Below are 11,811 nucleotides of genomic sequence, written 5' to 3'. Positions count from 1 at the left end.
TGCTGAAAAGATTATGTCCCACTCTTTTGGTGCGAGGCTTATATTGAGATCTTGTTCCCATTGAAGCTGGTACAATAGTTTTTGGTCTGGATCCTTTTGTATAAGCATTTTATAACAGTCTGATAGCACTCCTTTACCATATCTGCTCAACCTGTATAAATGTTTCATTAGCGTGGAAGGTCTGATGGTTTTATAAATTGGTAAATGCAACTGCATTAAGTGGCATATTTGCAACCATGGGTATCTAGATTTTTCTAATAAGCCATATTTCCTTTGTAAGTCCTCAAAGGGTCTCCATGAGCTGGCTAAATAAAGGTCTCCCAATGTTTTAATCCCTTTGTCATACCAGTCCCCTACTTGTATATGCGGGACCAAATGTTTGAGGGCTGTAATAGGGGTGATTAAAGATGGGATGCATTCTTATCACATTTTCAAGTAGGAATGCCCTGTGGTATAAGGAGACATTGGGTAGGCCTAAACCGCCTGAATGTGTCGGGTAATGTAGTGTATTTAAGGCCAATCTAGTCTTTTTACCCTTCCATATGAATGATTGGAGATTAATATATTTTAGAGGTATCTGTACTTGTAGTGTGCGAAATAGGTAGAGGATTGAGGGAGAATGGTCATTTTGATCAAAGCTATGCGTCCTAGCCAGGAAAGCTCAAATTTCTGCCATTTGGCACAGTCTGTTCTAATAGCATTTAGTAGTGGGGGGAAATTTAACTGATAAGTGTTGTGAAGAGTCTTGGGAATTTTAACCCCTAGGTAGGAAATATAGGTGTCCCGCCATTTGAATTGGTATTCCTGTTTTCGACTTGCAACTGTATCACGGGGGATACCAATTGGGAGGGTTTCGCATCTTGCTGAAATTAAGCTCGGAGGAGCTCGGGTTTGTTAGGGTAAGGACTATATCATCCGCGAATAATCCTATTTTATGTTGTTCATCTACTACCTGAATGCCCTTTATATCTTTGTGACAGCGGATTCTCTCTGCTAGGGGTTCAACCATCAATGCGAAAATAAGGGGTGACAATGGGCACCCCTGTCTGGTCCCGTTGGCTATATTAAAGGCGTTCGATAGGGCCCCTGGGACTCGGGCTTTTGCAGATGGAGCGGTGTATAAAAGCATGATTGCTTTTAAGATAATACCCTTGAATCCCACCATTTTCAATACTTCCTGCATCTACAACCAATTAACCCTATCGAACGCCTTTTCTGCATCCAAAGAGAGTACCATCAGTGGATGTCTGTCTTTTTCTGCTATATGAATAAGGTTTAGCAGTTTCCTGGTATTATCAGGGGCTTGCCTACCCATAACGAACCCGACCTGGTCATTCCTAACCAGCTCCGGAAGAAGTGGGGACAGTCTGTTGGACAGAATTTTGGCATAGATTTTGATATCTGTATTCAAAAGTGCTATTGGTCTATAATTGGCACAATTGTCTGGGGCCTTACCTTGCTTTGGAATAGTAACTATGTGAGTAGTAAGGAATTCGGGGTTAATCAAATTCTCAGAAACCCAGTGGTTGTATAATTTAGTAAACCGTGGTGCTAGAATAGCTGAGAATAATTTGTAGTAGTTATTTTAGAATCCATCAGGGCCTGGTGACTTGCCCACTTTAAGGTTTTTAATCGTGTCCATTACCTCTGTTTCTGTTATTGGGTCAGTCAAGGCTTCCAGTTGTTGATGTGTGATAGAGGGGAGGGTTATAGTGTTTAGAAACTTGTGTATTTCTGCTGATGTGGGATTGTGTTTGTGTCCCTGATCTGAGAGATTGTATAGCCCCCTATAATATTCTAATAAGGCTGCTGCAATTTCCCTCGGGTTGGTGACATGTTTCCCATTATGTTTCAGGTACTTAATTCTGGACTGTGCCTGAACATCTTTGAGTCTATTAGCTAACATTCTGCCTGCTTTATTGCTTTTAGTATAGTATTTTAGTTTCAGCAGCTTAGATCTAAATTCTGTTTTGGCAAGCAATATCCTGTTGAGCTGCTCTCTATATTCTGCTATTTGTTTTTTAATTTCAATTTGCTTTGAAAGATTCAGTGGGGATTGAAGAGAGGCTTCTGACTGTTTCAATTGTGTCTCTAACTTTATTTGTTGGGTTTCTCTATTTATTTTGACCTGTTTGCTGAGGTTAATTAGCATATCTCTAGTGACCGCCTTATGGGCTAACCATAATGTCTGTGGTGACATCTCAGGGCATGTGTTAAGTTGGAAATATTCTTGGAGTCCCTGCTCAATTTGCTGCTTGTGTTCTGTTCTGGTTAGTAGCAAATCATTCAGTCGCCAGATAGTTGGGCCCTTCAGTTCATTTGGGGTGCTGATGTCCACTTCAACCGGCGCATGGTCTGACCATGACCGAGTTCTAATGGTGGCATTTTCTAACAGGCTTGTTGTTTGTGGATCCACCAGAATGAGGTCAATCCTCGAATAAGAGTTGTGTCTCGGGGAGTAATAAGTAAATTCCCTTTGATTGTGATTATGGGCTCTCCAGAGGTCTACAAGAGCATTTGTGTGTATATATGTGTTCATTTTTTTGAGCCATTCTAGCTAGGTTTGGGTGTGGGGTCTTCCCTGAGGGTCGATCCTGATTGACATTTGGTACATAGACATTAGCAATTGTACACCGTTAATCGAGCAGATTACCACCAGATACCTGCCATTGGAATCAGTTACTACTTTGTGCAAATCAAAAGATACATGTTTTGAGATCAATATGTTTTAGTTAGAGCATAGGAATGAAAGCTATGTGGATAGTTCTGGTTGAAAAATTTGGGTGGGTTACGATTCACAAAGTGGGTTTCCTGAGCTAGCAGCACATCTGCACTTAATCTGCTCGCTTCCCGCAACGCTAAATTGCGTTTCTGTGGGGTATTTAACTTCCGGACTTTATGTGAGACAAATCTAACCATTGCTATGTTTCAGCAGATGCTTACTTAAACCTCTGAGCTGGTGAGAGACTACGAGGAAATAAGATAGATTCGGCATACCCAGGAGACAGGAGTAACTGAAAAACCTATGTAAATGAGAGAGGAGGAGAGAATTCAATAATGAGAACATAGAGTCATCCTAAGAAATAATTCCAAATTATGTATCATGTTAGCTGAGCAAAATAAACTTTACTTACACTATATGTATTATATAAATTTCCTTCAGTCTAAGAATTACACTATCACAGCAAGCATGCAGGAGCCATTTTGTGGACACTGTTATTAAGATAAATGTTGTATCACCCCAAAATCTTGTGTATGCACCAGAATAAGAAACGTACTGCCAATGCACCATGCCCTTACATAATTATAGAGCTTGAGGAGGGAAGGTGTAATGTGAGAAGTGCAGTGATATGTGGGAAGTGCTGAATTGAAAGTGAAAGTAATTGACTGCCCCACCTCTATGCCTCAGGCATAGAGGTGGGGCATATACTATTTGATTGACAGCTCAATTATTTAAATACCTTTATAAAAGGTATGTATGTTTTAATGAAAAAAATAATTTGTGTTTCGTCTTTAATTTGCAAAGGACTTTCATTATGCTACTTTTTATGTGTAGGTGACAGGTCCAATAATAATGTCACAAAAGTACAAAGTACAAAATGATAATGTCACACTATTTAGCATTGATGTGCAAAGCCTCTTCACATTTATACCCCAAGATGAAGGTATAAGATGTGTTGGAGGAGGCACTTTTGAATATCTAATTTCCAAACAGTCTGGTATATTTTTTTAGAATGACTGTTTGGAAATAGTCTTGAAGAAAAACTATTTTCGATTTGGAAATAAGTTTTACTTGCAGTCTCAAGGTCCGTTAATGGGTTCTGCAGTACCCCCTTCTTTTGCTAATTTTTTTATGTACCGTATTGAGAATAGTCTGTTTCTAAAACAGCCTTACCTACACTACATCAAAAAATACCATAACTTTGTGGATGATATTTTTATAATTTGGGAAGGCCCAATTGAAACATTTGAACAAATGGTTGATGGGGCAAACAATACATATGCTACTGTGAAATTCACAGCAAAACATTAAAAAAGTGAACTTAACTTTTTAGATGTTAATGTGAGAATTATCGAGGAGTTTCTTGTCACAAACCTGTATCGAAAAGAAATGGATCGTAATAACCTACTGCATCCCAAAAGTTTCCACAATCCCCAAAACCAAAATGTCATTACTTGAGAGCTAAGAAAATTGCTTTAAAGCAAGGGGTTACTCGAGTCAGAAACAAAGTACACAAAGTACTAAATGAGGTAAGAGATACCCCACATGAGAATCTACTCGTACAAAAATTGAAAGAGCCAAAAAGTAACAATAAATTAACATTTGTGAGTAAATATGATAACCAGAGCAAAGATTGAGAAAGTTGTAAAACAATTCTGGCCTCTGCTGCAGATGGACAAAGAATATGGCCATCTATTCAAAGAACCTCTACAGTTTGCTTACAGAAGGGGATCTACCTTGAGGGATGTAATTAGTCCTAGTGAACCTAAACAAAAAGGTACATAATACCCATCAAAATAGCAAAATAGTAACATTTCCATGCTATAACTGCAACTACTGTATCTCAATAAATAAAATATACATCACCCAACTAAGAGCACAGAAATATATTTGAAAGCAACTGCTACAAGTACTTCCATAGTTTATACACTAAAGTGCCCCTGCAGTAAGTTGTACGTGGGAAAAACAATTAGGGCTGTCAATACACAAATTAAAGAACATAAAAATTAAATTAGAAATGATGTTTGATGCATATACAGTACTGACACCACCATATCGAGACATTTTTTTGAGGCAAAACACAATGTGAGCCAACTGGAAAGTCCTGGAGGTGATAAAAAGACCACGAGAGGGGACCGTGATTGGAACACATTATTACTCGAGAGAGCAGCACGCTAGATAAGTAGGTTCGATTGCAGCAAACCTAAAGGCATGAATGACTATACTATTCTAAAATGTTTCTTATGACACAGTTATTATTATGTTATATGGAGAATTTTGACTATTCTTTCCCTTTTTTCTCAGGTATTAACGGCCAGCTAGATTTGAAGCATCATGGAACTCCTGCTGTGAAAGGTAACATTAATCATAATAAGTGTTAGAGGAGCTATGGCTAATATTGCTGGCTATATATATATATACATATATATATATATATATATATATATATATATATGTATATATATATATATTGTAACCGTTTGAGGTAACAGGGTCGTCGTCTCCTGGGGGTAGACGGGTGCACAGCAGTATTGGAGTCCACGCAAAACAACACAAAACTGGTTGGTAATGTGCAAGTGGCCGCAACCAGTTTTATTTGTCTGGTTGGCAGGAAGACAGGAATCAAAACAAACAAAAATGAAAATAAAACCTTGCCTGTCCGGCACTAACTAAACAATTAGCTCCTAACTAACTAGGTGAGGATCTAACATCCAGCACCTAACAGAAAATGTATTTGTGGCACAGCACATACTCACATGAATCTGGCTCTCTCACACAGGCCTGCACTGCCTGCTCTTTTTCCCCAGGATTGAGAGAGAGACACACACAATCCCTTCCATACTTAAGGAGAGAGAACACCTGTTCCTCTCTCAGGTGTTGGGCAAACCCGGACCGTCCATCTGGAATCGGATCCCGCCCAACACTCAACACTCTTGTAAACCGGGTCCTTTTTCCGGCTATTACAGCTAGCCATAGCCCCGTGAAAAAATGTACATTTACTTGGTTGCTTAAAAACAGTATGACAGAAATCTGGATGATACATACACCCCTTCAACCAATTTCCCAGCATTTCTGTTACATATCCTCCCCTCCTGGGTCGCAACACAGTTTGCTAACTGACAGTATACACGGGACAAGGCATCAGCATTTCCTAGCTGGGCACTTGGCCTATGTTCCACTGTAAAACTATAACCTTGCAGTGCGAGGAACCATCTAGTGACCCTTCTATTCTTCTCTCTGTTTTCACACATCCATTTTAGGGGTGCATGGTCAGTAACCAATTTAAACTGTCGCCCAAGCAGATAATATCGGAGAGACTCTAATGCCCACTTAATGGCGAGACACTCTTTCTCTACAATAGCATAATTTCTCTCATGACTGTTAAGTTTTTTACTTAAGTAGATTATGGGGTGTTCCTCTCCATCTCACACTTGTGAAAGCAATGCTCCTACATCAGACGCATCCATCTGTACAATGAACGGTTTCTTAAAGTCAGGAGTTACTAATACTGGCTGTTCACATAAGGCTTCCTTTAAAGTCTGAAATGCTTTTTCAGCTTCTGCCGTCCATTTAATCATAACGGACTCTTTTCCCTTAGTGAGGTCAGTCAGAGGGGCCGCAAGGGTGGCAAAATTTGCTATAAAACGTCTATAGTACCCTGTGATACCTAAAAAAGCCCTAACTTGCTTTTTGTTTACTGGGTGGGGCCAATCTTGTATGGCTCCTAGTTTGCATATTTGGGGTTTTATTAAACCACGCCCAATGGTGTAGCCAAGATACTTGGCTTCCTCCAGTCCGATGGAACATTTTTTTGGATTGGCAGTAAGTCCTGCATCTCTAATAGAATTCAAGACTGCTTGGACTCTAGGAAGATGAGTCTCCCAGCTTGTACTTTGTATAACCACATCATCCAAATAAGCTGCTGCATATTGGTTGTGGGGTCTTAAAATTTTATCCATCATCCTTTGAAACATTGCGGGGGCACCGTGTAAACCAAAAGGCAAAACCTTATATTGAAACAAACCCTCTGGGGTAAAAAATGCTGTCTTTTCTTTTGCCCTCTCTGTAAGTGGTACGTGCCAGTAACCTTTCGTTAGGTCAAGGGTTGTTAGATACCTAGCTGTACCCAGTCTGTCAATCAATTCATCAAAACGAGGCATTGGATAAGCATCAAACTTAAACACAGTATTGAGCTTTCGGAAATCGAAAGCGCAAACTACCATCTGGCTTGGGAATGAGTACTATAGGACTTGACCATTCACTTTGAGATTCTTCGATTACCCCTAACTCAAGCATATGTTTGACTCCTTTTGCAATAGCCTCCCGTCTTGCTTCTGGAACCCTATAAGGTCTCAGTTTAACCCACACACTGGGCTCTGTTACTATGTCGTGTTTGATAACTGAGGTACACCCTGGAGTCTCTAAAAAAACACCTCGGTTCCTAACAAGAAAATCCCGTAATTCGTTCTTTTGGGTGACTGATAACGTCTCAGCTACCCTGACTTCGGGTATTAAGGCTATATTTTGGGTTACTGTATGCTGCCTCGAAGAGGGTTCTGCAGCGAGGGACTCCCTCTCTTTCCAATGCTTAATAAGGTTTACGTGATAAATTTGTTCGAGCTTTCTTTTACCTGGCTGCCGAATTTTATCACTTACTCTTTGAATTACTTCGTAGGGCCCTTGCCATTTAGCTAGGAACTTACTTTCCACTGTTGGGACTAGTACTAGGACTCTGTCACCAGGTACAAAAGTACGCAGTTTGACGCTACGGTTATAAGCTCTTTGTTGTGCCCCTTGGGCTTGAAGCATGTGCTCCTTTACAATTGGCATCACTGTCGCAATCCGATCTTGCATCTCTGAGATATGCTCAATTAAACTTTTATAGGGTGTGACCTGCCCTTCCCAGGTTTCCTTAGCTATATCGAGAAGACCTCGCGGGTGTCGCCCATACAATAATTCAAAAGGCGAGTAACAAGTCGATGACTGTGGAACCTCTCTTACGGCAAACATAAGGTATGGGAGCAGGTAGTCCCAATTCCTCCCATCTTTGTCTATCACTTTCCGCAACATACCTTTTAAAGTTTTATTAAACCTCTCAACTAGTCCGTCTGTCTGTGGGTGGTAAACAGAAGTACGCAACTGTGTGACTTTGAACAACCTGCACAACTCTTTAGTGACTCTAGACATGAATGGGGTACCTTGGTCCGTAAGGATTTCTTTTGGAATGCCGACCCGACTAAAGACCTGAACCAACTCTTTTGCAATATTTTTAGCTGAGGTATTGCATAGTGGTATAGCTTCTGGATAGCGGGTGGCATAATCTAGAATAACCAATATGTGCTGATTACCCCTGGCAGACTTCACTAACGCCCCACCAGGTCCATGTCAATTCTTTCAAATGGCACCTCGATGATGGGTAGGGGAACAAGTGGACTACGGTAATGTGGCCTGGGAGATGAAATTTGACATTCTGGGCAAGAATTGCAATATTCTTTAATTTCAGCATAGAGACCAGGCCAAAAAAACCTTTTCAGAATTCTTTCAGTACTCTTTTCAACTCCTAAGTGTCCCCCCATTATGTGTCCATGGGCCAGGTCTAGTACCATTCTCCTATAGGGTTTGGGGACAACTATCTGCTCCACAATGTCCTCCCCCTTCTTTGACACCTGATACAGCATATCCCCAATTAACGCCATGTAAGGAAAAGATAGCCTAAGATTAGGCTCAACGGGTTTTCCATCTATAACCTGTACATTTTCTCTTGCTCTGGCTAGGGTAGGGTCCTTCATTTGTTCACTGCCAAAGTTATCTTTTTGGACCTCTAACTCAGGCATTTCTAAAGTATCCTCTGACCCAGTCTCTGTTTCATCTACATTCCCCAACAACACAGAGAAAGGGAAGGGTTGAACATCTTCCGGGAGCTCATCATTAATCCTAGCAAGAGAACTATCAAAGGGCTCAGGACCGACATTAGTATTACTGGGAGCATTTACAAGCCTGACAGGGCCCCTGTTTTCCCACAGTTCCCAGAAATGTGGAAAATCCCTCCAAACTACCGCATCATGCAGTAAACTAGGTACCAAACCCACAGGATAAGTCAGAGAACCAACAGGGGTACCAAATTTTACTTTCGCTGTAGGGTAGTCCCGTGTGTCCCCTTGAATACAAATTACCCCTATCATATTGCCCTGACTTTTTTGGGGCTGAACCAGGTCCGACTTTACTAAAGTGACCAAACTGCCTGAGTCTAACAAAGCGGTTATTTGCTTGCCTTCCACAGAAAGGGAGCACATTTGTTTTTCAGTTTGAGTTTGAGGCACAGCAGCACAAACTGCTTGTGCAAACATAGACTGTCGTCTGTTCCCATAAACTAAACCACAATGCATGGGTTCATCTCTCCCTGGACAATTTGCAGCCATGTGACCCAACATTTGACAATGAAAACACCTTATAGTCTCTTGGTTTAGTCTGTTATTAGGCAGGGACCTTCCTGGCAATGCTTGCCAGTCTCTAGATCCAGTGCTTACAGTCTCTCCCGCTTTATATGTCCCTTGATACTTTCCAGCCCCCCTTTCCCCCGGAACAGTCTTACCGGATGCAGATGCAATTCTGGCCTTCTGGGCTATGGGACGCTGGCAAGGTACTGGACTTATCAGCTCCTCTGCTGCAGTATACCTCTCCACCATCTCAATGAGTTGGTCAGCCGTTTTGGGATCCGCATGACTCACCCACTTCCGCAGAGTAACAGAGAGAGCTTTTAGGTAACGATCCATCACTACCCGCTCCACAATTTGGGGTCCAGTAAGGATCTCAGGCTGCAACCACTTCTTAGTTAGGTGTATAAGATCATGCATTTGGGAGCGTGGAGGCTTTTCCACGTGGTAGGTCCAGTGGTGCACGCGTTGGGCCCCGACGGAAAGGGTCACCCCCAACCGGGCGAGGATTTCAGCCTTCAACTTATCGTAGTCCCCAGCATCTGGGGAATCCAGATCGAAATATGCATTTTGTGGCTCTCCAGACAGAAACGGGGCCACTAGTCCTGCCCATTGTTCCTTTGGCCATCTCTCTCTCTCAGCAGTTCTTTCAAAGGCAGTCAGGTATGCCTCCACATCGTCGTTTGGGGTCAATTTTTGCAGAAAGTAACTTGCTCGCACAGAGGTCACCCCAGAAGCAGCTACCGTAGGTTGGTCAAAATGCCTCGTTGCCAACTGTTGCACAACTGCAGTTAATGCTTTTCGGTCTGCATTGGTGGCCTCTGTCAACGCAGTCAGCTGTGCAGATAGCAACCGGTTTGCTTCCTGCTGTTGTCGGATTGCCTCCTGCTGGTGTCGGATTGCCTCCTGCTGGACAGTTGTACCCTGCTGCAAACTGGCATTTGTTTGTTGCTGAGTAGCATTTGCCACCACCAGTTGCTTTATAATCTCCTCCATTGTATTGGGAACAGTCTTTCACACAAGGGGGGTAGACGGGTGCACAGCAGTATTGGAGTCCACGCAAAACAACACAAAACTGGTTGTTAATGTGCAACTGGCCGCAACCAGTTTTATTTGTCTGGTTGGCAGGAAGACAGGAATCAAAACAAACAAAAATGAAAATAAAACCTTGCCTGTCCGGCACTAACTAAACAATTAGCTCCTAACTAACTAGGTGAGGATCTAACATCCAGCACCTAACAGAAAACGTATTTGTGGCACAGCACGTACTCACATGAATCTGGCTCTCTCACACAGGCCTGCACTGCCTGCTCTTTTTCCCCAGGATTGAGAGAGAGACACACACAATCCCTTCCCTACTTAAGGAGAGAGAACACCTGTTCCTCTCTCAGGTGTTGGGCAAACCCGGACCGTCCATCTGGAATCGGATCCCGCCCAACACTCAACACTCTTGTAAACCGGGTCCTTTTTCCGGCTATTACAGCTAGCCACAGACCCGTGAAAAAATGTACATTTACTTGGTTGCTTAAAAACAGTATGACAGAAATCTGGATGATACATACACCCCTTCAACCAATTTCCCAGCATTTCTGTTACAATATATATATATATATATATATATATATATATATATTGACGTGGAAATTTCTCATATTTCGCCATATGGCCGCCACCGATGCGGGATAAGCGTCTTTACGACCGACCTTTGCACAGTCGCCCGATCTTTCCGATTCCCATCCGATTTGTGTTCATCAGGCATGACTGCAGCATGCCGGGTGTGGCGCCGGTTGGGATTGAGGAATACGGACCACTGAACAAATGTGTACTTTTACAGTACAAGCCATGCTAAGATCACTCTGTCTGTGTATATGTATATTACCGGGGGAAGTGCCTTTTGTCTTGGTGTCTTTTGTTTGCCTAGGGCAGTCTACCTTTCCCACCCCCCTCTTCTATGGACATGTGTCTGTGTGCTGGTTCCACCAATTGATTCATAGCATAACATGCTCATTGATTGGATATATTGTAAGACCACCTTTTGTCTTAGTGTATAATAAACCACTGGCCATTGTAGAGGGAGGCAGAATACTGGACCCCAGCTAAGAACGACTGCTGTGACGTTATTTCCGGGGGATTGCGCAACATCACCACACGATACATCAAGGTTTCCAGATCGATTGTCCATTAAGGCAAAAGATCATTTAATTCTACTACAACAGATGGCGAGCCAGGCAGGAGGTTCAATTTTTCCCTTAATTTCAGCAGAATTAAAAGGGGCCATATTTTATTTCGGGCAGCAAAAAGGCCGGCATTGAGGTATGACATTTTTTTTGTTTTGATACTCTCATATTTGAGAAAGTTTTTGCTGTCTGCAAATTGATTTGTGGTCTCTAGGCTGCTGGAATCAGGTAAAAATCTACCAAAAGAACCTTTTGGGTGTATGTGTGGTGTTTTTCAGTATTAACTGCCCAGGTACTGGTTGGGGCATATCTGCATAACTGCTGTGGGGTTTTATTCATTTATTTATTTATTTAACCATATTGCCCCTGCTGGAGGATCTGTGAGTGATTCAGACCAGTGGAGGGAGTTTCTGTGTATGCCGGGTGGTTGAAGGATAATCTTGTAGCAGGCAGATATGGCCAACAGTATCTAGAGGGG

At 42.1% G+C, this 11,811-nt stretch overlaps 1 protein-coding gene across 1 annotated transcript; it reads right to left on the bottom strand.

Annotated features, from left to right (window-relative positions):
• Window positions 1-8,085: 8,085 nt before the first annotated feature.
• LOC121395450 lies at window positions 8,086-10,700 on the bottom strand. Its single transcript, XM_041569003.1, has one exon. It carries the CDS (start codon window positions 10,150-10,152, stop codon window positions 8,086-8,088), a length of 2,067 nt encoding a protein of 688 aa, XP_041424937.1. The 5' UTR covers window positions 10,153-10,700.
• Between the last annotated feature and the right edge of the window lie 1,111 nt (window positions 10,701-11,811).

The sequence above is a fragment of the Xenopus laevis genome, chromosome 7L, assembly GCF_017654675.1.
Source record: "Xenopus laevis strain J_2021 chromosome 7L, Xenopus_laevis_v10.1, whole genome shotgun sequence".
NCBI lineage: Eukaryota > Metazoa > Chordata > Amphibia > Anura > Pipidae > Xenopus > Xenopus laevis.
This window is presented reverse-complemented; position numbering and strand designations above follow the sequence as displayed.